The sequence below is a fragment of the Anomaloglossus baeobatrachus genome, chromosome 1, assembly GCF_048569485.1.
Source record: "Anomaloglossus baeobatrachus isolate aAnoBae1 chromosome 1, aAnoBae1.hap1, whole genome shotgun sequence".
NCBI lineage: Eukaryota > Metazoa > Chordata > Amphibia > Anura > Aromobatidae > Anomaloglossus > Anomaloglossus baeobatrachus.
Window position 1 is genome coordinate 684610068 of NC_134353.1, and position 27775 is coordinate 684637842.

Here is a 27775-nt window from a genome sequence, read left to right on the forward strand (position 1 = left end):
TGGTGATGATGAACGTCTGGACCTTGGTGATGTTGTTGTCCCTTGCGCATATGAATCCTCCTGTAGTTCCTCCCCTTCCTGTTGTCCCACCCCGTGACTCCGAATAGTGTTTAGCGTATGCTCCAGCATGTAAATGACTGGAATTGTCATGCTGATAATGGCATTGTCAGCGCTAAACATATTCGTCGCCATGTCGAAACTGTGCAGAATGGTGCATAGGTCCTTGATCTGAGACCACTCCATCAGGGTGATCTGCCCCACCTCTGCATCTCGTTGGCCCAGGCTATACGTCATGACATATTGCACCAGGGCTCGGCGGTGCTGCCACAGTCGCTGTAACATGTGGAGAGTTGAATTCCAGCGTGTCGCCACATCGCATTTCAGTCGATGAACCGGCAGGCCGAAAGACTTCTGGAGCGATGCAGGTCGCTCAGCTGCGGCGCTTGAACGGCGGAAGTGAGCAGACAGTTTTCGTGCCCTGTTCAGAAGGCCATCTAGGCCGGGATAGTGTGTTAAAAATTGCTGGACGACAAGGTTCAACACGTGAGCCATACAAGGTACGTGTGTCACCTTGCCCAGGCGAAGAGCCGCACCCAGGTTTGCAGCATTGTCGCACACGGCCTTACCAGGCTGCAGGTTGAGTGGAGACAACCATTTATTAAACTCGGACCGCAGAGCTGACCACAACTCCTCAGCTGTGTGACTCTTATTCCCAAGACATGTCAAGCTAAAGACCGCCTGATGCCGTTGCGCTCTGCTGCCAGCATAGTAATGAGGGGTGCGTGATTCCTTCTGCGCAGTGAGAACGCTGGTGGCCTGACCAGGCAGGCTTAGGGCAGAGGTGGAGGACCCAGATGAGGTGGAGGAGGCAGAAGCAGTGGCGGAACTTGGACAGACAGAGGATTGACACACAAGTCGTGGGGACGGCAAGACTTGTGCAGCAGACCCTTCACCATCTATCACCATAGTTACCCAGTGCCCAGTCAGCGACATGTAACGTCCCTGTCCATGCTTACTGGTCCAAGTATCGGTGGTGAAATGCACCCGTTAACACACAGAGTTTCTCAAGGAAGCGGTGATGTTGTGTGCGACATGCTGGTGTAGCGCGGGCACACCTTTCTTAGAGAAGTAGTGGCGACTAGGCATCTGGTACTGGGGCACAGCGACAGACATAAGGTCTCTAAAATCCTGTGTGCCCACTAGGCGGAAAGGCAGCATTATGGTAGCCAAGAGCTTACAGAGGGATAGAGTCAACCTCTTAGCTTTGTCATGGGTCGCAGGAAGTGGCCTTTTATTTGACCACATCTGAGGGACAGAGATCTGGCTGCTGTGTGTAGACGGTGTTGAGTAGGGTGTCCCTGGAAAAATGGAGGTTTGTGAGGAAAGTGCAGGTGGAGACATGATGTTGCCTTCATCCAACGTTGGTGCTATCAATGTCTGAGAGAGCTGTACACACTCACTTGTTTCCCCTTCCAAACCAACTGACGACCTATCAAGCAAAGTGCCTGTTGCGGTTACAGTGGTGGAAGTTGTGCGTGGAAAAACAGGTGTGACAGCTGTCCCCACAGTCCTAGAAGATGGAGAGCGCGCAAATGCACTGGAAGGGGCAGGCGGTGGATGGTTCGCTCCGCTAGGCCGCATTGCAGCACGGTGAGCTTCCCACCGGGACATATGATATTTATTCATGTGACGATTCATGGAAGAAGTTGTCAAACTGCTGAGGTTTTGACCTCTACTAAGAGAACCATGACAAATTTTACAGATCACATAATTTGGGCGATCTTTTGCTATGTCAAAAAAGGACCAGGCTAGGCAAGGATTAGAGGGCATGGGACCTGTTACATAGTTACTTAGGTTGAAAAAAGACCTAGGTCCATTTAGTTCAACCTTCCTCCACCAGTTCTACATTTAGTCACTAAGTCATTTATAACCAACAATGTTTTGTGTACTGAGGAAATCATCCAGCCCTTTTTTAAAAGCTGTTATAGTATCTGCCATTACTACCTCTTGTGGTAGTGTATTCCACAGTCTGACCGCTCTAACTGTAAAGAACCCTTTCCTATTTAGGTGTCGGAATCGCTTTTCTTCCACTCGCAGTGAGTGCCCCCTGGTCCTTAGTACTGTCTTTGGAAGAAATAAGTCATGTGCCAGTCCTTTATATTGACCACACATGTATTTATACATATAAATGAGATCTCCTCTGAGACGTCTTTTTTCTAAGCTAAACATATCTAACTTTTTCAACCTGTCATCATATGGGAGGCCTTCCATTCCTTGTAATAGTCTAGTTGCCCGCCTTTGAACTGACTCTAACTTCTGAATGTCCTTTTTCAAATGTGGAGCCCAAAACTGGATCCCATATTCTAGATGTGGCCTTACAAGTGATTTATAGAGGGGTAACAATACGTTGGGATCACGGGATCTAATCTCTCTTTTTATACACCCTAAAATCTTGTTTGCTTTAGCAGCTGCTGCTTGACATTGAGTGCTGCTGCTCAGCTTATTTGTAATGAGAATACCCAAGTCCTTCTCCTGTTCTGTAGTCCCGAGTTTACTTCCATTTATTGCATACGCAGCTATAGGATTACTCCGTCCTAGGTGCATTACTTTACATTTATCAACATTAAATCTCATTTGCCAAGTATCTGACCATTCTGACATCTTATCCAGATTTTTTTGTAATATTGTACTATCCAGGTCAGTTTTTAATATCCTACATAGTTTGGTGTCATCGGCAAAGACTGACACTGTACTATCAATCCCATCCACAAGGTCATTAATAAAGAGAGTAAAAAGAATCGGTCCAAGCACAGATCCCTGCGGCACCCCACTGCTGACTATAGCCCATTTAGAGAATGTACCATTTATGACTACTCTTTGTTTCCTATCTTTTAGCCAATTCCTTACCCAGTTGCATATTGTGTCCCCTAGTCCTTGCTTCTGGAGCTTTAGTATAAGGCTATTATGTGGTACAGTATCAAATGCCTTTGCAAAGTCCAAATAAATCACATCAGCTGCATTACCAATATCCAGGTTTGAACTTACCCCCTCATAGAACCCCAACAGGTTGGTTAGACACGACTTATCTTTCATGAATCCATGCTGTTTGTCAGTTATCATATTATTTTCTGCAATATATTTTTGCATGTCATCCCTTAAAATGCCCTCAAAAACTTTGCATACTACTGATGTCAGGCTTACTGGACGGTAGTTGCCTGGATCTACCCTCTTACCTTTCTTAAATATCGGTACCACATCAGCAATCCTCCAATCCTGAGGCACCAACCCTGTTACAAGTGAGTCTAAAAAGATGAGATAGAGCGGTCTGTCGATTACGGAGCTCAATTCCCTCAATATTCGTGGATGAATGCCATCTGGCCCTGGGGATTTGTCAATGTTTAATTTACTGAGACGTAGGCGTACTTCATCTTGTGTTAAATTAATTATATCGGGTGGTGGACTTTGATTTTTCACTTGTTGAATGATCCCTGGTACAGTCAGTTCCTTGGTGAATACAGATGAGAAATGCCTATTTAATATCTCAGTCTTTTGTTTGTCCTCTATAACTAACTTGTTATTATATTTTAAGGGGCCAATACTATCCTTTGTTTTCCTTTTGGCATTAATGTATTTATAAAAGATTTTGGGATTTATTTTAATGTCATTGGCGATTTTTGTTTCAGTAGCTAATTTTGCTTGTTTGATTTCTTTTTTACATTTCCTATTGATATCTTTATACTCCTGCAATGCTATTTCTGTATTCTCAGCCTTTAAGATTTTAAATGCCCTTTGTTTTTGTTTTATTATACTTGTACAGTCTTATTTATCCATAGTGGTTTCTTTTTATTCCTGGACATTTTATTACCAGAGGGTATACGTTTTTTACAGGACTCTAGTAGTATATCCTTAAACTTACCCCATTTATGTTCGGTATCCCCAGTTACCATGACTTTGTCCCAATCTACACATTTAAGCTCTTCCCTTAATTTGTTGAAATCAGCTTTCCTAAAATTCCAGGTTTTAGCATTCCCCCTTTGAAATGTTCTATTGAAGATTATTTTGAAGCTTACCATATTATGATCGCTGGTGCCCAAGTGCTCCCGGACCTGTAGATCTGAAATTGTATCCGGTCTATTTGACAGGACCAGATCTAGCAAATTATCTCCCCTGGTCGATTCACCTACCATCTGAGAGAGGAAATGGTCTTGAATGGTAGATAAGAACTTACAGCTTTTAGCAGAACCAGAAGATTCTATGTCCCACTGAATGTCTGGATAGTTGAAATCCCCCATAATAAGAACCCGATTATTATTATTAGCTGCATTTTCAATTTGTTCCAGCATTTCACCCTCTATTTGTTCAGGTATGTTAGGAGGCTTATAGCAAACTCCAATTAGCATTTTTCCATTATTCCCCTCCCCATGTACATTTACCCATACTGACTCTACATTGTTGCTGTTCCCCTCAATGTCATCATACAACACAGGTTTTAGGTTAGATTTAATAAATATACACACCCCACCACCTTTTTGGCCTTTCCTGTCCTTCCTAAATGTACTATAACCCTGTATGTTTGTCACCCAGTCATGGCTTCTATCCAGCCAGGTTTCCGTAATGCCCACCACATCATAATCCATGGTTGACATAAGACTCTCCAATTCATTCATTTTGTTTGCAAGACTTCTTGCATTTGCCACTGCAGACCATTTCCTGTTCTGTACTCACTGTAGCTTGGGAGCAGACCTCTGATTCCCAGGCTATAGTGTGACTGAACAGCTCTGCAGACTCAGCCATCTCAGTTCCACCATACTGTGCAGGGCTGATGGAGACTTCAGAGCTGGGAGAAAGCAAGTTTGATTGGGATGACAACTCAGAGAACTGGTGTTTTTTGGATGCGGTACTTGAAGTGGTTGAGAGGGCACTTGTTGGACCACTTGAGATCCATTCAAGCATTTTCCTTTTTTGGCCATCATCTACCTTTGTTCCTGTTGTTCGTGTCCGTAAAAAAGGGAGCACATCGGATTGTCCATGGTAAGTAGTAGACATCTTACTTTTGCTGGTAGATGGTCTATCTTCAGCAGATGATAATGGAGCTTTGCCACCTTCCCCACGGACAAACCCTTATTTTCCTTTTCCACCACGCCTCTTCCCCTTTCCACCAGCATCTGTCATTTTGCCACTCATGTTGATTGCGACAAGATTGTGCACTGAAAATGTGGTAGTAAAAATTGAGAGGTGGTGTAGATTGCAGCGGTGGTCTAGCTTTATTAACAGCAGAATAATAAAGAATAAATATCCCTGACAATGCAACTACGGCCCTTAAACTGGCAGCATAAATTGCTAGTATAATGGCTTAGTTATAATGAGTTGGAGTGTGCAATGCAGGCAGAGGTGCTGCAAATATCTGTGCACTACTGGGACTATACAGAAGTCCAACAGCCACGTTTAGGATGACACTAAGTTCACTCAGTGTTTGCTAGTATAATGGCTTAGTAACTATCAGTTTGAGTGTGCAATGCAGGCAGAGGTGCTGCAAATATCTGTGCACTACTGGGACTATACAGAAGTCCAACAGCCACGTTTAGGATGACACTAAGTTCACTCAGTGTTTGCTAGTATAATGGCTTAGTTATAATGAGTTTGAGTGTGCAATGCAGGCAGAGGTGCTGCAAACATCTGTGCACTACTGGGACTATACAGAAGTCCAACAGCTACGTTTAGGATGACACTAAGTTCACTCAGTGTTTGCTAGTATAATGGCTTAGTTATAATGAGTTTGAGTGTGCAATGCAGGCAGAGGTGTTGCAAATATCTGTGCACTACTGGGACTATACAGAAGTCCAACAGCCACGTTTAGGATGACACTAAGTTCACTCAGTGTTTGCTAGTATAATGGCTTAGTTATAATGAGTTGGAGTGTGCAATGCAGGCAGAGGTGCTGCAAATATCTGTGCACTACTGGGACTATTCAGAAGTCCAACAGCAACGTTTAGGATGACACTAAGTTCACTCAGTGTTTGCTAGTATAATGGCTTAGTTATAATGAGTTGGAGTGTGCAATGCAGGCAGAGGTGCTGCAAATATCTGTGCACTACTGGGACTATACAGAAGTCCAACAGCCACGTTTAGGATGACACTAAGTTCACTCAGTGTTTGCTAGTATAATGACTTAGTTATAATGAGTTGGAGTGTGCAATGCAGGCAGAGGTGCTGCAAATATCTGTGCACTACTGGGACTATACAGAAGTCCAACAGCCACGTTGAGGATGACACTGAGTTCACTCAGTGTTTGCTAGTATAATGGCTTAGTTACAATGAGTTGGAGTGTGCAATGCAGGCAGACGTGCTGCAAATATCTGTGCACTACTGGGACTATACAGAAGTCCAACAGCCACGTTTAGGATGACACTAAGTTCACTCAGTGTTTGCTAGTATAATGGCTTAGTTATAATGAGTTGGAGTGTGCAATGCAGGCAGAGGTGCTGCAAATATCTGTGCACTACTGGGACTATACAGAAGTCCAACAGCCACGTTTAGGATGACACTAAGTTCACTCAGTGTTTGCTAGTATAATGGCTTAGTAACTATCAGTTTGAGTGTGCAATGCAGGCAGAGGTGCTGCAAATATCTGTGCACTACTGGGACTATACAGAAGTCCCACAGCCACGTTTAGGATGACACTAAGTTCACTCAGTGTTTGCTAGTATAATGGCTTAGTTTTAATGAGTTGGAGTGTGCAATGCAGGCAGAGGTGCTGCAAATATCTGTGCACTACTGGGACTATACAGAAGTCCAACAGCCACGTTTAGGATGACACTAAGTTCACTCAGTGTTTGCTAGTATAATGGCTTAGTTATAATGAGTTGGAGTGTGCAATGCGGGCAGAGGTGCTGCAAATATCTGTGCACTACTGGGACTATACAGAAGTCCAACAGCCACGTTTAGGATGACACTAAGTTCACTCAGTGTTTGCTAGTAAATGGCTTAGTAACTATCAGTTTGAGTGTGCAATGCAGGCAGAGGTGCTGCAAATATCTGTGCACTACTGGGACTATACAGAAGTCCAACAGCCACGTTTAGGATGACACTAAGTTCACTCAGTGTTTGCTAGTATAATGGCTTAGTTATAATGAGTTGGAGTGTGCAATGCAGGCAGAGGTGCTGCAAATATCTGTGCACTACTGGGACTATACAGAAGTCCAACAGCCACGTTTAGGATGACACTAAGTTCACTCAGTGTTTGCTAGTATAATGGCTTAGTAACTATCAGTTTGAGTGTGCAATGCAGGCAGAGGTGCTGCAAATATCTGTTCACTACTGGGACTATACAGAAGTCCAACAGCCACGTTTCGGATGACACTAAGTTCACTCAGTGTTTGCTAGTATAATGGCTTAGTTATAATGAGTTGGAGTGTGCAGAGGACAGGAGGGTACAGTGCCAGGATTATGGGGCTCTGGGTAGAGGAATGGAAGCCTGACTTTCTATTTCCTCCTAATGGGGAAATGCAGCGAGGAATTCCCTGACCTTAGCTACACTTACGCTGTCTCTGTTTTCAGGACCTGTCACCTATGGCTCTGACCCTGCCGGTAGGAGCATTTAAAAGGACTGATAGAAAGTGCTATCCCTAAGCTGTCCAGTGCTGTGTATGGAGCGCATACAGCAGTATCGGCGATAGGACAAAGGACGGAGCTGCGCCAGTGATGTCTGACACCAAGGACGCAGAAGAGATAATGGCATCCGGATGGGCAGATACTCGTTTTTATAATGCAGGGACATGTGACATGGACATCCTATTACACATGCCGTTGCTTCTCTGGCTAAAAGTCCACTTATCTGTGTGTATGTCTGGGATTGGCTGACATGCTGGCCCTCCCCACTACACGTGCACGCTTAGGGAAGGAAGACAAGGAAAAAAAAAAATGGCGAAAATGGCCATTATACAAACAGCAGTGATCTGAAGGCGCTGTTCCCGCACACTATACACTGAAATGTCATAATAGTGTGAGTCACAGAGTGACTTACACTATTACAGCGGAAAGCCAGCTAGGAATTAGCTGTTTTTTTGCAGCTAGAACCGTTCTCGAATGTTTCTAGAACTATCGAGCTTTTGCAAAAAGCTCAAGTTCTAGTTCGATCTAGAACAGGCTCCAAAATCACTCGAGCCTAGAACTGGAGAACCTCGAACCGCGCTCAACTCTACTCAGGACAAATCATATACCTTAAATTGTCCTGAAGAAGAAACCATAATGCTTTGAATAAAATCATTCCTTCTACATGGATCCTCCTTTCTATGGAACCGTGGTTTACTAACCCTTTTCTCTCCATATTTAAACTGCAATAGTAGGTAACTATAACTTTAGTTAGGAGTAGAGATGAGCGAACCGGTCGCGGTTCGGCTCGAGGTCGGCTCGCCGAACGGGGGTCCCGTTCGAGTTCGGTTCGTCGAACGTTCGACGAACCGAACTAGAACCAATAGGCTATAATGGGAGGCAATCACAAACACATAAGAATGCATAATAAATGTACACAAACAGTTAATAAACATTGCCATAACACTTACCGGTCCCCGCGATCCCTTCTGCACTCTGTCTCCTGCCGCTATTCCATCCGATGATCGCTGAATCCTCCCGGTGACCGGCACTGCCAGCAGAGAAGCAGGACCTATCGTGACGTCAAAATAGCCATGTGACCAGTCACGTGGCTTTTATCTCATTGGCTACAGACTGGTCACATGACTATGACACGTCATGTAGGACCTGCGAGTGCATCTCTCCGGTACACGGTGCACATATGTGTATCGCCGTGTACCGGCGACATGCTCTAGCACACGGTCGACTCCCCGTTCCGTTAGGGACCGGCTGACACAGCCGGTCATTAACGGAGATCACCGTTGCCATAGCAACGCAGTTAGCGGTGACGTCACCGCTAACCGCAGCTCCGAGAGCACCGTTGCTATGGTAACGCGTCTGTCAGCGTTACCGCTGTTACCGCTGACAGCCAGCACTGATCACTCACGGAGTGAAGGCTGCACGCTGCTTCCCGATTGTAGTGAGGATTGTACTGAGGATGAGGTTCCCCAGCCCCAAGTGATGGGCTGGTGCACATCATCCTCACTACAATCGTCACTACTACTACACTAGTGAGGATTGTACTGAGGATGAGGTTCCCCAGCCCCAAGTGATGGGCTGGTGAACCTCATCCTCACTACAATCGTCACTACTACTACACTAGAAAGAAAGAAGACAGAAGAGCAGGATTGTGGAGGGCTGACAGGGGGTAATAAAGATGGAGTCTCTAATGTGTCTGTGTATTTATTTCTATTCAAGTATTTTTTCTCTGTGTGGTGTTTTTTTTAACCCTTTATTGGAGATTCTTAATGGCCGGGTCAAACGTGCCTGACATTAAGAATCTCTGGCTTAATACTGGCTAGTAAAACAAAGCCACTATTAACTCATGATTACCCAACAAGCCACCCGGCTCCAGGGCTGTTGGAAGAGTTGGATACAGCGCCAGATGATGGCGCTTCTATGAGAGCGCCATTTTCTGGGACGGCTGCGGACTGAAATCCGCAGCAGAGGCGCCCAGAAACCTCGGGCTAACCTGTGCTGCGGATTCCAATCCCCAGCTGCCTAGTTGTACCCGGCTGGACACAAAAATGGGGCGAAGACCACGTCATTTGTTTTTTAATTATTTCATGAAATAAGTGAAATAATTAAAAAAAATGGGCTTCCCTATATTTTTGGTTCCCAGCCGGGTACAAATAGGCAACTGGGGGTTGGAGGCAGCCCGTGGCTGCCTGCTGTACCTGGCTAGCATACAAAAATATGGCGAAGCCCACGTCATTTTTTTGGTGGGCAAAAAACTTCTGCATACAGTCCTGGATGGAGTATGCTGAGCCTTGTAGTTCTGCAGCTGCTGTCTGCTCTTCTCCATACAGACAGACAGCAGCTGCAGAACTACAAGGCTCAGCATACTCCATCCAGGACTGTATGCAGAAGTTTTTTGCCCCCTGAAAAAATTATGTGGGCTTCGCCATATTTTTGTATGCTAGCCAGGTACAGCAGGCAGGTACGGCTGCCCCCAACCCCCAGTTGCCTATTTGTACCCGGCTGGGAACCAAAAATAAAGGGAAGCCACTTTTTTATTATTTCATGAATTTCATGAAATAATTAGAAAACAAATGACGTAGGCTTCGCCCCATTTTTGTGTCCAGCCAGGTACAACTAGGCAGCTAGGGATTGGAATCCGCAGCACAGGTTGGCCTGAGCTTTCTGGGCCCCATTGCTGCGAATTGCAGTCTGCAGCCGCCTCAGAAAATGGCATTTTCATAGAAGCACCATCTTCTGGCGCTGTATCCAACTCTTCCAGCACCTGCCTGCTATACCTGGCTAGCATACAAAAATATGGCGAAGCTCACGTCCTTTTTTTGTAGTTTTTTGGCAAAAAAAATAAAAAATGCTTCCCTGGATTTTCCATTGCCAGTGAAGGTAACACCAAGCAGTGGGGGTTAGCAGCCAGTAGCTGCTTGGATTACCCTTAGCTAGCAATACAAAAAATGCAGCGGGAGCCCATATATATTTTTTTTAATTATTTATTTAAATAACTAAAAATAAAATGGGCTTTCTTGTATTTTGATTGCTGGACATCACAGTGCTGTAAAAATAAATCTTTAAAAAAATGACGTAGCGCTCCACGGTATTTTTGATTCTCAGCGCAGATAAAGCAGACAGCTATGGGTTGCCACCCCCATCTGCCTGCCGTTACCTTGGTTGGCAATCAAAATACAGGGAAGCCCATTAATTTTTTCTATTTAAAAAATAGTTAAAAAAAAAAATGACGTTGGGTCCCCCCATTTTTGATAGCCAGCTAGGGTAAAGCAGACGGCTGTAGCCTGAAAACCACAGCTGGCAGCTTTACCGTGGTTGGGGATCCAATGTGGAGGTCCCCTCAGGCTCTTTTTTATAATTATTTTATAAATATTAATAATTACACAATAAAAGTAGGGTCCCCCCCAAATTGGATCACCAGCCAAGGTAAAGCGGACAGCTGTGGTCTGGTATTCTCAGGGTGGGAAGGTCCATAGTTATTGGGCCTTCACAGCCTAAAAATAGCAGGCCGCAGGCACCCCAGACGTGGCGCATCCACTAGATGCGCCAATCCTGGCGCTTCACCCCAGCTCATCCCGTGCCCTGGTGCAGTGGCAAACGGGGTAATAAATCGGGTTGATACTAGCTGTAAAGTAACCTGAGATCAAGCCCAGCAGTTTGTGATGTCATGGCGTCTATTAGATACCCAACATCATAAACTGTCAGTACTAACAAAAAAAAAAAAATCGACAAAAGAAATTTATTTGAAAAAACAGTCCCCAAAACATTTCCTCTTTCACCAAATTATTGTAAGAAAAAAAATAAAGGGGTCCCACGACGACTCTGGACCGTCTAGAATATGGGGGGGAGACACTCAGGGAACGTATCCCCCATTTTTTAGGAGTGCGGACCCTTCATGTGAGGAGTGTGGGTGCAATGAATCTGCACTCACTCTTCTCGGGTCCACAGCAGCAGAGTCCATGTCGTAATGGTTGCTACCAAAGCTGCAATGCCCTGCTCATGAGGTAAGGGCATGCCTAATCAGGAGAACTACTGTAGAGGAAGCTCTGCTCACTGGTATATAGGTGCTCAGAGGTAATAATAGATAAAATTAGTGAGTAACCTCGGCACTCTAAATCTCCCAGACTAAGTCAGTAAGTCACAACGGATAGTAATGCAAAATCACTCTTTATTGGTCCGTATTAAGAAAAAAAAATTTTTTCATAAGCATATATGTTTTTGTCCAAAACAAGTTACAAATGACGTTTCGGCCTCAGCCTTCATCAGATTGGACTTATCTGCATGTAATCATGAAAAATGACAATAATCAGTATCACATAAGAGTGAGAGAACAATAACATAAACTCGAACAATGTAGAGGTACAATTGGGATGCAGCAAAAAAATTGCAACACAGCAAGAAATGAAACACATGATACAAATGTCATAATACAGTACAAGGACAATATAGTAATGACAAATATGGGGTCAGACAAGGCTTAGACAGCTCTGGTACGAAAGAGATGTCAATCATAAAGTAACATGTGCAGTAGGTGTAGAGCTACACTATGCATGGCAGAGCTAATGTGTAGATCGACCATAGAAAAAGAATGGAGAAAAAGTGGAGAAAAAGTGGAGAATAAGTGGAGAAAAAAAGGAGAATAAGTGGAGAAAAAACGGAGAAAAAAATGGAGAAAAAGTGGAGAAAAAGTGGAGAAAAAGTGGAGAAAAAGTGGACAATAAGTGGAGAAAAAATGGAGAATAAGTGGAGAAAAAATGGAGAATAAGTGGAGAATAAGTGGAGAAAAAGTGGAGAAAAAGTGGAGAAAAAGTGGAGAAAAAAATGGAGAAAAAGTGGAGAAAAAGTGGAAAAAAGGGGAGAAAAAAATGGAGAAAAAGTGGAGAAAAAGTGGAGAAAAAATGGAGAATAAGTGGAGAAAAAGTGGAGAAAAAGTGGAGAAAAAGTGGAGAAAAAGTGGAGAAAAAATGGAGAAAAAAATGGAGAAAAAGTGGAGAAAAAGTGGAGAAAAAGTGGAGAAAAAATGGAGAATAAGTGGAGAAAAAATGGAGAATAAGTGGAGAATAAGTGGAGAAAAAGTGGAAAAAAGTGGAGAAAAAGTGGAGAAAAAAATGGAGAAAAAGTGGAGAAAAAGTGGAAAAAAGGGGAGAAAAAGTGGAGAATAAGTGGAGAAAAAGTGGAGAAAAAAATGGAGAAAAAGTGGAGAAAAAGTGGAGAAAAAGTGGAGAAAAAAATGGAGAAAAAGTGGAAAAAAAGTGGAGAAAAAGTGGAGAATAAGTGGAGAAAAAGTGGAGAAAAAAATGAAGAAAAAGTGGAGAAAAAGTGGAGAAAAAGTGGAGAAAAAGTGGAGAATAAGTGGAGAAAAAATGGAGAATAAGTGGAGAAAAAATGGAGAATAAGTGGAGAATAAGTGGAGAAAAAGTGGAGAAAAAGTGGAGAAAAAGTGGAGAAAAAAATGGAGAAAAAGTGGAGAAAAAGTGGAAAAAAGGGGAGAAAAAAATGGAGAAAAAGTGGAGAAAAAGTGGAGAAAAAATGGAGAATAAGTGGAGAAAAAGTGGAGAAAAAGTGGAGAAAAAGTGGAGAAAAAGTGGAGAAAAAATGGAGAAAAAAATGGAGAAAAAGTGGAGAAAAAGTGGAGAAAAAGTGGAGAAAAAATGGAGAATAAGTGGAGAAAAAATGGAGAATAAGTGGAGAATAAGTGGAGAAAAAGTGGAAAAAAAGTGGAGAAAAAGTGGAGAAAAAGTGGAGAAAAAATGGAGAATAAGTGGAGAAAAAGTGGAGAAAAAGTGGAGAAAAAGTGGAGAAAAAGTGAAGAAAAAGTGGAGAATAAGTGGAGAATAAGTGGAGAATAAGTGGAGAAAAAATGGAGAAAAAAGGGAGAAAAAGTGGAGAAAAAGTGGAGAATAAGTGGAGAAAAAGTGGAGAAAAAAATGGAGAAAAAGTGGAGAAAAAGTGGAGAAAAAGTGGAGAAAAAAATGGAGAAAAAGTGGAAAAAAAGTGGAGAAAAAGTGGAGAATAAGTGGAGAAAAAGTGGAGAAAAAGTGGAGAAAAAGTGGAGAAAAAGTGGAGAAAAAGTGGAGAATAAGTGGAGAAAAAGTGGAGAATAAGTGGAGAAAAAACGGAGAAAAAAATGGAGAAAAAGTGGAGAATAAGTAAAGAAAATGTGGAGAAAAAGTGGAGAAAAAGTGGAGAAAAAGTGGAGAATAAGTGGAGAAAAAATGGAGAAAAAAATGGAGAAAAAAATGGAGAAAAAGGGGAGAAAAAGTGGAGAAAAAGTGGAGAGAAAGTGGAGAAAAAGTGGAGAATAAGTGGAGAAAAAATGGAGAATAAGTGGAGAAAAAATGGAGAAAAAAATGGAGAAAAAGTGGAGAAAAAGTGGAGAAAAAGTGGAGAAAAGGTGGAGAAATAGTGGAGAATAAGTGGAGAAAAAATGGAGAATAAGTGGAGAAAAAATGGAGAAAAAAATGGAGAAAAAGTGGAGAAAAAGTGGAGAAAAAGTGGAGAAAAAAATGGAGAAAAAGTGGAGAAAAAGTGGAGAAAAAGTGGAGAAAAAGTGGAGAAAAAATGGAGAATAAGTGGAGAAAAAATGGAGAAAAAAATGGAGAAAAAGTGGAGAAAAAGTGGAGAAAAAGTGGAGAATAAGTGGAGAAAAAATGGAGAATAAGTGGAGAAAAAATGGAGAAAAAAATGGAGAAAAATTGGAGAAAAAGTGGAGAAAAAGTGGAGAAAAAAAATGGAGAAAAAGTGGAGAAAAAGTGGAGAAAAAGTGGAGAAAAAAAATGGAGAAAAAGTGGAGAAAAAGTGGAGAAAAAGTGGAGGAAAAAGTGGAGAAAAAAATGTAGAAAAAGTGGAGAAAAAATGTAGAAAAAAATGGAGAAAAAGTGGAGAATAAGTGGAGAATAAGTGGAGAATAAGTGGAGAATAAGTGGAGAAAAAATGGAGAAAAAAATGGAGAAAAAGTGGAGAATAAGTGGAGAAAAAGTGGAGAAAAAGTGGAGAAAAAAATGGAGAAAAAGTGGAGAAAAAGTGGAGAAAAAGTGGAGAAAAAAATGGAGAAAAAGTGGAAAAAAAGTGGAGAAAAAGTGGATAATAAGTGGAGAAAAAGTGGAGAAAAAGTGGAGAAAAAGTGGAGAAAAAGTGGAGAAAAAATGGAGAAAAAAATGGAGAAAAAGTGGAGAAAAAGTGGACAAAAAGTGGAGAAAAAGTGGAGAATAAGTGGAGAAAAAATGGAGAATAAGTGGAGAAAAAGTGGAGAAAAAGTGGAGAAAAAGTGGAGAAAAAGTGGAGAATAAGTGGAGAAAAAATGGAGAAAAAAATGGAGAAAAAAATGGAGAAAAAGGGGAGAAAAGTGGAGAAAAAGTGGAGAGAAAGTGGAGAAAAAGTGGAGAATAAGTGGAGAAAAAATGGAGAATAAGTGGAGAAAAAATGGAGAAAAAAATGGAGAAAAAGTGGAGAAAAAGTGGAGAAAAAGTGGAGAAAAGGTGGAGAAATAGTGGAGAATAAGTGGAGAAAAAATGGAGAATAAGTGGAGAAAAAATGGAGAAAAAAATGGAGAAAAAGTGGAGAAAAAGTGGAGAAAAAGTGGAGAAAAAGTGGAGAAAAAAATGGAGAAAAAGTGGAGAAAAAGTGGAGAAAAAGTGGAGAAAAAGTGGAGAAAAAATGGAGAATAAGTGGAGAAAAAATGGAGAATAAGTGGAGAAAAAATGGAGAATAAGTGGAGAAAAAATGGAGAATAAGTGGAGAATAAGTGGAGAAAAAGTGGAGAAAAAGTGGAGAATAAGTGGAGAAAAAATGGAGAATAAGTGGAGAAAAAATGGAGAAAAAAATGGAGAAAAATTGGAGAAAAAGTGGAGAAAAAGTGGAGAAAAAAATGGAGAAAAAGTGGAGAAAAAGTGGAGAAAAAAATGGAGAAAAAGTGGAGAAAAAATGGAGAATAAGTGGAGAAAAAATGGAGAATAAGTGGAGAAAAAATGGAGATAAAGTGGAGAAAAAGTGGAGAAAAAGTGGAGAAAAAGTGGAGAATAAGTGGAGAAAAAGTGGAGAAAAAGTGGAGAAAAAGTGGAGAAAAAAAATGGAGAAAAAGTGGAGAAAAAGTGGAGAAAAAAATGGAGAAAAAGTGGAGAAAAAATGGAGAATAAGTGGAGAAAAAATGGAGAATAAGTGGAGAAAAAATGGAGATAAAGTGGAGAAAAAGTGGAGAAAAAGTGGAGAAAAAGTGGAGAATAAGTGGAGAAAAAGTGGAGAAAAAGTGGAGAAAAAGTGGAGAAAAAAAATGGAGAAAAAGTGGAGAAAAAGTGGAGAAAAAAAATGGAGAAAAAGTGGAGAAAAAGTGGAGAAAAAGTGGAGAAAAAAATGTAGAAAAAGTGGAGAAAAAATGTAGAAAAAGTGGAGAAAAAATGGAGCACCCTTTGGTGCCTTTCATGTGGCACCAAGGGGTGCTTAGCTTTGTATTTAGCCAAAAAAATGAAAAAAAAAAATGACGTAGGGTTCCCCCTAGTTTTGTAGCCAGCTAGGGTAAAGCAGACGGCTGCAGCCTGCAGACCACAGCTGGCAACCTCACCTTGGCTGGTAATCCAAAACTGAGGGCACCCCACGCTGTTATTTTAAATTAAATAAATAATTTAAAAAAAAAACACGTAGGGGTCCCCGAAAATTGGATCACCAGCCAAGGTAAAGCAGACAGCTGGGGCCTGATATTCTCAGACTAGGGAGGTCCATGGTTATTGGACTCTCCCCAGCCTGAAAATAGCAGGCCGCAGCCGCCCCAGAAGTGGCGCATCCATTAGATGCGCCAATCCTGGTGCTTCGCCCCAGCTCATCCCGCGCCCTGGTGCGGTGGCAAACGGGGTAATATATGAGGTTAATACCAGATGTGTAATGTCACCTGGCATCAAGCCCTGGGGTTGGTGAGGTCAGGCGTCTATCAGATACCCGACATCACCAACCCAGTCAGTAATAAAAAAAATAGACGACAAACACATTTTTATTTGAAAAAAAACACTCCCCAAAACATTGCCTCTTTAACCAATTTATTAGAATGAAAAACAAATCCAGGTCTGGTGTAATCCAAGGGGTTGCCATGACGATCCACACTGTCCCAGTCAATGAAGAGCAGGATGTTCCCCATTGGCTGGGAAAGCAGTGCAGTGACCTGAGCTAACATCAGTGGGTCAGCCCAGGTCACTGCAGGGCATGACAAGTGCTGCTGTCAGCGAGGTACATTACCTGCGCTGATCTCCAGCACACTGACAGCCCCTGTCACTGAGCTCAATGACCGCCACCTTCACACCAAGTATCGCGAGAGGCCCGTGACGTCACCGCTAGTCAGTCTCGGGTTGGAAGCGAGAGGTGATGTGACAAGTGGCGGCCATGGAGGACAGTGACAGCGCTGAGGTCAGGATGGCGGGACTTCATCACCGCAGGTAAGCCGAGCGGGACCATGTGTGTGTGTGTGTGTGTGTGTGTGTGTGTGTGTGTGTGTGTGTGTACATGCCGCGGGCAGGAGGGAGCGAAGCGAGCTGAGCGGGGAAGTGTCTGCTTCCTGCACGTAACTAGGATAAACATCGGGTTACTAACCAAAGCGCTTTGCTTGGATACCCGATGTTTATCTTGGTTACCAGCTTCTGGCAAGCTGCCAGCGATGGCTCCTGCACACTGTAGCTGTAAAAAGCCCTGCTTTTTGCTGCTAGAACCGTTCTCGAACGTATCTAGAACTATCGAGCTTTTGCAAAAAGCTCGAGTTCTAGTTCGATCTCGAACAGCCCCCAAAATCACTCGAGCCTAGAACTGGAGAACCACGAACCGCGAACCGCGCTCAACTCTAGTTAGGAGTAGAGATGAGCAGACTCATGGAAGTTTGGGTCTGCCAGGGTCAACCAGACTTTAGATAAAGTTCCATTTGAAACCCAGACTTTACCTGAACTTGATCCCGGAGCCCAAACCCAATTGGAAGACAATAACTGGGCAGTAATTCTCTTCGCCCTCATATAGTCATCCATAAACAGAGCATTTCTATAAGAGAGATGGTAGGGTTTTGTTTTATTTTTACACAGCATCCAAAAATGTTGTTTTTACCCCCAGTGAAAGCCATTCAGAGGTGTAAGTGGCTCTCACTGCCCAGAGCACCGAACATTCCAGAGCACAGTAATGCTCAATTGAGTGGTTAGCATACGAAGAGCACTAAAACTCTGGACCCGGACACTGAGGTTCTTTTAAAAGTTAAAACAGGGGATGAACCTCAAACTTTACAGTTTGCTCATCTCTAGCTAGGAGGACACATTTAATCTTATGCTAAAAATTGGAATACAGATGTCTAGATATGTTTACTGAGCAAGACAATAAAATATTAAAGTATGCAAAATCATAAAAATAAATAAAAACATATATAACTAATGACACCACTATTGCTTTATTTAATTCTTAACTTTTTTTAATTGGATCACTTAATATTTTATCATACTGTTTGGTACTTTTGAAACAATACACTTTTCCATCTATGGTTTTTGTTAGATAATTATAAAATGTTAAAAAAAGAGATGAGTGAATTAACTTTATCTGCAGTGAATTTGTGTAAAATTTTTAGAAATTCGCTGAATATCAAATTCAAACAATAGGTGATTTACTTTTCGAGATTGCTTGAAATTTTAGTTGCCATTTTACATAATGCAGAGGTAGTATCAACCAAAGAAGGATCTCATGGCCTTGTGAGTGGCTAGTGAAGCTTTGTAGCCATCACAACATATGGCATAGCACAGACAATAAGGATGAACTATTTTTGCCTATATACCTAAATAGCAACAGAAAAGAAAATATGAGATTCTTTATAAATCTGTAAAGTGAGAGCACATCACAATAAAACACTAAGGAATCTATATAGATTTTGTGTGACAGCACAGCAGTGAAGATATTTAGTGTTTCAGGAAAAGATAATAATGCTGATTTAATTGATAGGGATAAGGAGATAAGAGGATAACTGGGTTTGATATACTGCCAGATCAGTGACAAATTGTAGGCAGATGCTCATGCTGCTTGAATCCAATCACAATTTTTATTTTTTGCGTTTGCAGAAGCAATCCACAAATAATGCTAAAAGAAAAAAAACTGTGTATAGAAAAATATGTGGAAAGTAAAAAAAAGATGTTGTTACTGTCTGCCACACAAAATGTGTGTGTCACAAGCATTACTGAGTTGTGGCATATTTGTTTTATTGGTTTAATTAAATACACGTGTTTCTGCATCTGATTCCGCAGTTGTTTCCCTAGCATTTCCTGGTCACTCATTTTTTTGGAAGACGGGAATTAAATTAAATTAAAAAATACAAAAGAAATGTAAAAGAAATATAGTCATTACATTTTATAATAATTACCCTCCCTCACAATATATGCATATAACAAAAGGCCGCTTTACACGCAACGACATCGCTAACGAGATGTCGTTGGGGTCACGGAATTTGTGACGCACATACTGCCTCATTAGCGACGCCGTTGCGTGTGAAACGCAGGAACGACCATTAACGATCAAAATTACTCACCTTATCATTGATCGCTGACGCGTCGTTCCTTTCCTGAATATCATTGCTGTTGCAGGACGCAGGTTGTTCATCGTTCCTGCGGAAGCACACATCGCTACGTGTGACACTGCAGGAACGAGGAACCTCACCGTACCTGCGGCCGCCAGCAATGAGGAAGGAAGGAGGTGGGCGGGATATTCTACTCGCTTATCTCCGCCCCTCCGCTTCTATTGGACGGCTGCCGCGTGATGTCGCTGTGACGCCGCATGAACCGCCCCCTTAGAAAGGAGGCGGATCGTCGGCCACAGCGACGTCGCAGGAAGGTAAGTCAGTGTGACGGGTGTAAGCGATGTGCGCCACGGGCAGCAATTTGCCCATGATGCAGAACCAACGGGGGTGGGTACGCTCACTAGCAATATCGCTACCGATATCGCAGCGTGTGAAGCGGGCTAGAGTAATGAGTTTTTGCACACCTGTTTAATTAGTCAGACAGTGACAATAATACCACTCCATCAACATACCAATTAATCTTTTTTACTGCAAATTTCAATCATCTCTGTATTTTCTAACTCCTAGATCCCCTAAACCATAGTAGTTTGATTGCTAAGGAAGATATTTTGCAACAACTTCTTCCAGTTGCATTACATTGGATTGCATGAATTGGATAAGAACAAGCAAACTAAACTTGGATGAGATGGTATGCAGAAAATAAAGACCATACCAGCTTGCAAATAGCAAGCTGTGTTGGTCTTGAGATGGTTGTAGTTGCACTGGCAGTCATGGTGGTTAAGGAATAAGTAAATACAGCCTAGGTGATATTGGTATTGAGTCAGAGCAAATCTAAAGATGGGAATCAGGAGTGGGAGTGGGGAAAGGTAAGGAATTTCTCCACACTTAGTCAAATGTCAGCCAAGTCAGGAATACTCATTATAGAGGTGATGATAATCATGATGATGATGACTGAAGATAACTCTTGAGTGATAATGATAGTGTGACAGGACCTTGAAGCCATATCAAGATGGAAAAGGACATGCTATCCTCAGAGGAGGAGACAAGTGGTGGAATTGGCACTTAAAAGCAGAGCTGGCATTCATCCAAAATATCAAAATCTTCCAAGGGCATATCTGCTTCTACTGTGCTGAGCTGAGGAGCAGGTGATACAACCGAAGCTGTTAGTAAAATCAGCTCAAGAAATCTTTTGTCTTATAAGTGCTAGTGGTAGAAGTGGCCATAACGTTTTTCTGTATGCTGGCTTTGCAGCTACAAACTGCCAAAAACGGTGTTGTCTGCCAGGTGTTCAGGTTTGGCATATTGCAAATCAGTTAGTTAGATTACTGGGTGGGGCTGGGAAAAACCCAGTGGTCATGGTGCACATTGATACTAATGACAAAGTTAGAGGGAGGTGGAAGGTCCTTAAAAATTAATAAATTGAATTAAGAGAGAAGCTGAAGTCCAGGACCTCCAAGGTGGTGTTTTCAGAAATACTACCGATGCCACAAGCATCACTAGGAAGGCAGAGAGAGCTTAGGAAGATAATTACGTGACTTTAAAATTGGTGCATGAAATAGGGGTTTAGGTTCATGGAGAACTGAGCCAACTTCTCTGTTGGCTACAAGATCTAAGTTAGTGATGAGCCGCACTTCATTGAGGAGAGTGCAGCTGTACTGGGGGGAAAATAGTCAGACGGATGGAGTAGCTTTTAAACTAGGATCTGGGGGGAGGGTAGTTGTGCAAAAAAGAGAATAGATACAATAGACAGAGATCATCAGACAGTGTTGCAATCTAATTATGAATCTACCTTAACCCTGTCTGCATCCAAATCCTGAGTCATTTGTTAGTAGCATGCATACTATTCTTCCATACAGACCAGAGAAATGTACACGGATCTGCATAGAAAATATGACTGGTTTAATTATAGAAGTATACATACAGTTAAAGAAATCAGTTGGCTAAGAGCCAATAATACGTAACACGTCTCCTATTGGGTAAACCGTAAAATAGCTTATTCTGTAATATATGTATACTGTAATGTACACTGTATACGTGCTTCCTCATTTATATTAAACTAAGTCAGCATGATTCACTTGTCACATGAAAGTCCAGACTGTCTGATGAGTCTTATGATGTCTGAATGCAGATATAGGTGTGGTACACAGTTGAAGCACTATCTTAAATCCTGGTTTTTGGATATCTTCATATAACTCTTGATACTCATAATAGTTCATAATCTTGTCCATAACAGAGAATAGTAGAGAAGGAGTTTATGCCACGCTATTCATCAGGATAGAGGACAAGAAGTAATCAATGTTCCTTTATTGTAGCTTGTGTCTACGCGTTTAAGGAGCTTGCTCCCTTCTTCAGGACTGACGGCATAAAGATAACATATCTCCATAATCTTGTCCATAACAACAGTAGATGTCAAGGCAGTTTTAGGGGAAGCAGGGACAGGCAAGGAAATTAGAGAGACTAGGAGTAACAAATGTATTAATAGTGTTAAATGTCTGCTGGCAAATGCAAGAAGTCTTGTAAACAAAATGAATGAGTTGGAGACTCTTATGTCAACCACGGATTACAATGTGGTGGACCTTTTCGGAAACCTGGCTGGAAGAGAGCCATGACTGGGTGGCAAACGTAGAGGGTTACACCACATTCAGAAAGGACAGGAAAGACAAAAAAGTGTTAGGTGTGTATATTTATTAAATCTAACTTAAGACCTGTGCTCAATGATAACATTGGAGGAAGCTGCAACAATGTAAAGTCAGTATGGGTAAATGTACATGAGGAGGGGAATAATGGAAAGCTGCTAATTGGAGTTTTCTGTAAGCTTCCTAATATAGCTAAACAGGCAGAGGATGAACTGCTGCAACAAAGTGAAAAGGCAGCAAATAATAATATTAATTGTGTCCTTATTATGGGGGATTTCAGTTATCCAGACATTCAGTGGGACATAGAAACTTTGGGTTGTGCTAAAAGCTGCAAGTTCTTATCTACTATTCAAGACAATTACATCTCTCAGAACTGATCAGGAGAATTAATTTGCTGAAGCTCGTCTTGTCAAATAGACCAGATATAATTTCAGGTACACAGGTCCAAGAGCACTTGGGCAGTAGTGACCATAATATGGTAAGTTTCAATGTAATATTATTAGATCATTTGAGAGGGTAAATGCTAAAACCTGAAATTTTAGGAAAGCTGATTTCAACAAATTAAGGGAAGAGCTTAAGCATGTAGATTGGCACAATGTCATGGTAACTGGGGATACCAAACAAAATGGAGCATGTTTAAGGATGTACTACCATAATCCTGTAAAAAAACTTATACCCTCTGGTAATTAAATGTCAATAAATGAAAAGAAACCACTATGGTTAAATAACAGTACAAAGTATAATAAAGCAAGAGCAAAGGGCACTGAGAATATAGAAATAGCATTTCAGGAGTATAAAATCCTCAATAGGAAATGTAAAAATAATTAAGCTAGCAAATTTTAGCTACTGAAACAAAAATCTTCAAAGACATTAAAATAAACCCCAAAATGTTTTAGAAATACATCAGTGCCAAAAAGAAAATAGAAGATGATATTGGCCCCTTAAAAGATTATAATAGGATAATTATAGAGGACAAAGAAAAGGCTGAGATATTAAGCAGGTACTTTTTATCGGTGTTCACCAAGGAACGGACTGTTCCACGGATCATTCAAAAATCAAAGGGCCCTGATATGCCTAATTTAACACAAGAAGAATTACACTTTCATCTGAGTAAATTAAATATTGTCAAATTCCCTGGGAATATGGAATCCAGTTTTGGGCTGCACATTTCAAAAGGTATCTTCTGAAGTCAGAGTCAGTTCAAAGGCGGTCAACTAGACTACTACAAGGAATGGAAGGCCTCCCATATGATGACAGGTTGAAAAAGTTATATTTGTTTAGGTTAGAAAAAAGACATGTCAGAGGAGATGTCTTTTATATGTATAAATACATGTGTGGTCAATAGAAAGGACTAGCACATGACTTATTCCTTAGAAAAACAATACTAAGGACCGGGGGCACTTACTGCAGTTGTAAGAAAGGCAATTTAGGTAGCTAAATTTTAAAGATATCTATACAGTTAGAGCAGTCAGACTGTGGAATGCCCTACCACAAGAGGTAGTAATGGTAGATACTATAACAATTTTCAAAAAAAGGCTGGAGGATTTCCACAATACTCACAACATTGTTGGTTATAAATGACTTAGGCAGGCTTTGCACACTACGACATCGCAGGTGCGATGTCGGTGGGGTCAAATTGAAAGTGACGCACATCCGGCATCGCATGCAACATCGTAGTGTGTAAAGCCAAGATGATACGATTAACGAGCGCAAAATCGTCGTAATCGTATCATCGGTGCAGCTTCGGCGTAATCCATAATTACGCTGACGCGACAGTCTGATGTTGTTCCTCGCTCCTGCGGCAGCACACATTGCTGTGTGTGAATTCGCAGGAGCGAGGAACATCTCCTACCGGCGTTACCGCGGCTTCCATAGGATATGCGGAAGGAAGGAGGTGGGCGGGATGTTTACATCCTGCTCATCTCCGCCCCTCCGCCGCTATTGGCCGCCTGCCGTGTGACGTCACTATGACGCCGCACGATTCGCCCCTTTAGGAAGGAGGCGGGTCGCCGGCCAGAGCGACGGTTGCAGGGCAGGTGAGTGCATGTGAAGCTGGCGTAGCGATAATTTTCGCTATGCTAGCTATCACACGATATCGTACCTGCGATGGGGGCGGGGACTATCGCGTGCGACATCGCAGCATCGGCTTGCGATGTCGCAACGTGCAAAGCCCGCCTTAGTGACAAAATATATAATTGGTGGAGTAAGGTTGAACTAGATGGACCTAGGTCTTTTTTCAACCTATGTGACTATGTAACAGTTAGAGTAGTCAGACTGTGGAATGCCCTACCACAAAAGGTAGTAATGGCAGACACTATAACAACTTTTAAAAAATGACTGGATGATTTTTTCAGTACTCACAAGATTGTCGGTTATAGATGATTTAGTGACAAAAATGTATAATTGGTAGAGGAAGGTTGAACTAGATAGACCTAGTTATTTTTTCAACCTATGTAACTATCTAACTATGTAAATTTGTAAAAAAAACATGCATGTCCTGGCATAAACTGACTTAGAACTATAATCTTGATCAGTACATGGACTGGTATCATCTTTTTATTTTGGAAAAGCAAACTGTCCCGCAATATAAGCAAGCCTCAAGCTGTTTTCCTCTTTCTCTTCATTGTCATCTTTCTGATAGACTTGCAGCATCCACAAATAGGACCTGATTGCTGTCATCCTTACCATCATTATCATCTACTGCTTTCTGTACTCTTCTGCTTCCTTCATGGTATCCATAAACAGCGGGTAAAATAAATGTTGAACGTGTCACCAAATTTCAAAGTAAATATATTCCTAAAAGTGATATTGAGATGAATTTCTCACCATATGTCAGTAACAACCCATCCAATCTATACAGGCAAAGAAATCAAATCATATATGTCCATAAATTAGGTTATGTTTAGTAATGATAAATGACAGAAGAAAAAAGTGTTGAACACACTTTCTGAAATTGAATTAATTGTTACAAAAGACTTTGTTGGTGATTGCAGCTTCAATAGGCAGCCACTGCTTTGTCACATGGATGTCACTGCCTTTACCTACTTGTCATTATTTATTGAAGACTCCAAGCCTGCTTTATATTTTCATGTTCTGGAGATTGTAATTGTCATTGTGCAGCATCCTGGTTGACAACAGCAAAAATAGTCAGGGACAGTTTATTACTTTCATTGTCCACTAAGTCAATGTTTTGATGGACAAAAATTGCTCAAATGAACTGATAGTCCTCAGTGGTTGATAACTTTTAACGGCTAACTGAAAAGATGAAGAGGCTTGATGAAGAGGCCTGAATAGTCTTGAAAGCATGCTATTTATTACTAGAGATGAGCGAACCGGCCGTGGTTCGGCTCGAGTTTGGTTCGCCGAACGGAGGTCTTGTTCGAGTTCGGTTCGGCGAACCGCTAGAACCGCAGAGGAAACAATGGGAGGCAATCACAAACACATAAAAACACCTAGAAAACACCCTCAAATGTGTCCAAAAGGTGATAAACAACTCACAACACAACACAAACACATGGGAAAGTGACAAGAACAAATTCTCATGCGAAAACAAAACAGCGTTACGAGGAAAAATAGGAGGAGACATAGATATATGCGTATATGCAAGGGAACATCGATGCCATTACTGTGCAACTTGAGCCTTGCTCATTTTAGGCTTCCAATCTGGATAAATTGCCTGAACTCACCACGTACGCCTTGGGGATCTTGTCGTGTACTGCAGCCAGCGTTCTCTCGGAACCTGTCTTCACTGCTGCTGGGGGGTCTGCTGACAGATAAGCACACGTGTCTGTCCACTGACAATGTGGACATGGCTCTCTGAGGACTTTTCTTACCCTGGGTCATCTAGGGGAGGCGAAAGGCACGCGTATTTTTGAGAATGCTTCATGCAAAGCATCTTTTTCATTTTGAAAAGTTGGGTCAACTGATGCCAGTCATGTAGGGTGTGTGTGGCCCAATTAGTGGCAACAAGGGAGACTGTGGTTGGAGTCCCCTCGCTGTCTATCTCAAAGAACCAAGATGAACAAGTCATGGCTCTAAGAGGACTTTTCTTCCCCTGGGTCATCCTGGGGAGGCGAAAGGCAGGCGTATTTTTGAGAGTGCTTCATGCAAAGTAGTTTTCTCATTTTGAAAAGGGGGGTCAACTGATGCCAGTCAAGTGGGGTGTGTGTGGCCCAATTAGTGGAAACGAGGGAGACTGTGGTTGGAGTCCCCTCGCTGTGTTTCTCAAAGAACCAAGATGAACAAGTCATGGCTCTCAGAGGACTTTTCTTCCCCTGGGTCATCCAGGGGAGGCGAAAGGCACGCGTATTTTTGAGAGTGCTTCATGCAAAGCACCTTTTTCATATTGAAAAGTGAAGTCAACTGATGCCAGTCAAGTGGGGTGTGTGTGGCCCAATTAGTGGAAATAAGGGAGACTGTGGTTGGAGTCCCCTCGCTGTTTTTTACATGATTTTCGAAGTTCATGACATGCCTAAGAGGTTTAGTTTCAGCATCTCAAACTTGTTGGCTACAGAAAGGCTGCCTTTACACCCTTTTGTCACCGAGGATTTTCGAGACCTTATGCCCATTGCAGTGCCCCAAGAGCCGATGGCCATTCGCCACTCCTTCTTAAAGAAAGGGGTGCCCGCGCTACCACAGCAGGTTGCACACAACATCACCGATTCCTTGAGAAACTCTGTGTGTGACAGGGTGCATTTCACCACAGATACTTGGACCAGTAAGCATGGACAGGTGAGTTACATGTTGCTAATTGGGCAATGGGTAACTATGGTAAGAGATGGAGAAGGGTCTGCTGTACAAGTCTTTCCGTCCCCACGAGTTGTGTGTCAATCCTTCCTCTGTATGTCCAAGTTCTTCCACTGCTTCTGCCTCATCAACCTCATGTTGGTCCTGCACCTCAGCCCAAACCATGTGTGGTCAGGCCACCCTTTCTTGAAACTGCGCCCAAGGAATCCCACACACCTCCTTACTATGCTGGCAGCAGAGCTCAAGGCCATCAGGCGGTCAAATGTTTACTTTGAAATGTAGGGGAAATGTGAGACACCGCTGAGTAGTTGTGGACGGTTAGCTCTGTAGAGTGAGACCGAGTTTCATCAATGGTTGTCTCCACTCAACCAGCAGCCAGGGAATGCCGGGTGTGACAATGATGCAAACCAGTCTGCGGCTCTTCTTCAGGGCATGTGACAACGTGCCTTGTATGGCTCATGTGTTGAACCTGGTTGTCCAGCAATTTTTAAAAAACTATCCCGGCCTACATGGCCTTCTGCAGAGGGCACGGTGTAACGCCTGCCTGGGTTGACACACTCAGACGGTCTGTAAAGTATAGGCTAGAGTGAAGCCACTCACCAAGCTGGACCCCCAGAACCCTGAAAGCCTTTAACCCCTATACAGTGATTTTGAATGACACAGGGCCCAAGTTGATCAATACCTGTGGAAGGCTGCAGTTCCAGAGAATAGTAGTCATGCAGGGTCAAAACATTAATTGAGGAAGAGGAACTGAATGGGAGGGACAGGACTTAATCAGAAAACAAGCAGAGGTGAAATGCGAATCAATCAACGAGGTACATAAACAGCAAGCAGGAAAAGTAGTCAGGTAACAAGCACACAAAATCATAAAACTGAACTGGGGGTAACAGTAACAAGAGGTTCATAGCTATGTCTGGCAGTGGCCTGCAGACAGGAGGGGCCTAAAAAAGGGTGTGGTGTCTTCCCATTGGTTGTAGCTGAATGATGGTACTTCATTTGTGAGATACTGACCACCTGCATTCAGCCAATGGTATTGCATCTGTCAAGGTAACGCAGCCCAGTGGGTGACCATAACCTGCGTACACCTGTGCCACTGGCGTCGACTCCTCTCCTATCATCAGCACTATGCACGAAATGAACACGTTGTCACCTTGCGACAGGAGTACAAATTGACGTAGCGGACTACGTTGGTGACTTAACAGCCGTGTGCGGCAATGATGCAAACATGTCTGCGGGCCTTCGTCAGGGCAATGTGACACACGTAACTTGT

General features: G+C 42.3%; 1 protein-coding gene across 1 annotated transcript in view; it reads left to right on the forward strand.

The window, feature by feature from the left end:
• LOC142249625 (uncharacterized) overlaps nt 1–22946 on the forward strand; it is an 85242-nt gene extending 62296 nt beyond the window's left edge. Inside the window, exons 4-5 of the mRNA XM_075321415.1 lie at nt 22131–22237; nt 22656–22946. Coding sequence (XP_075177530.1) covers nt 22131–22237; nt 22656–22946 — 398 coding nt within the window. The remainder of the gene's footprint in view (nt 1–22130; nt 22238–22655) is intronic.
• Nucleotides 22947–27775: the final 4829 nt, after the last annotated feature.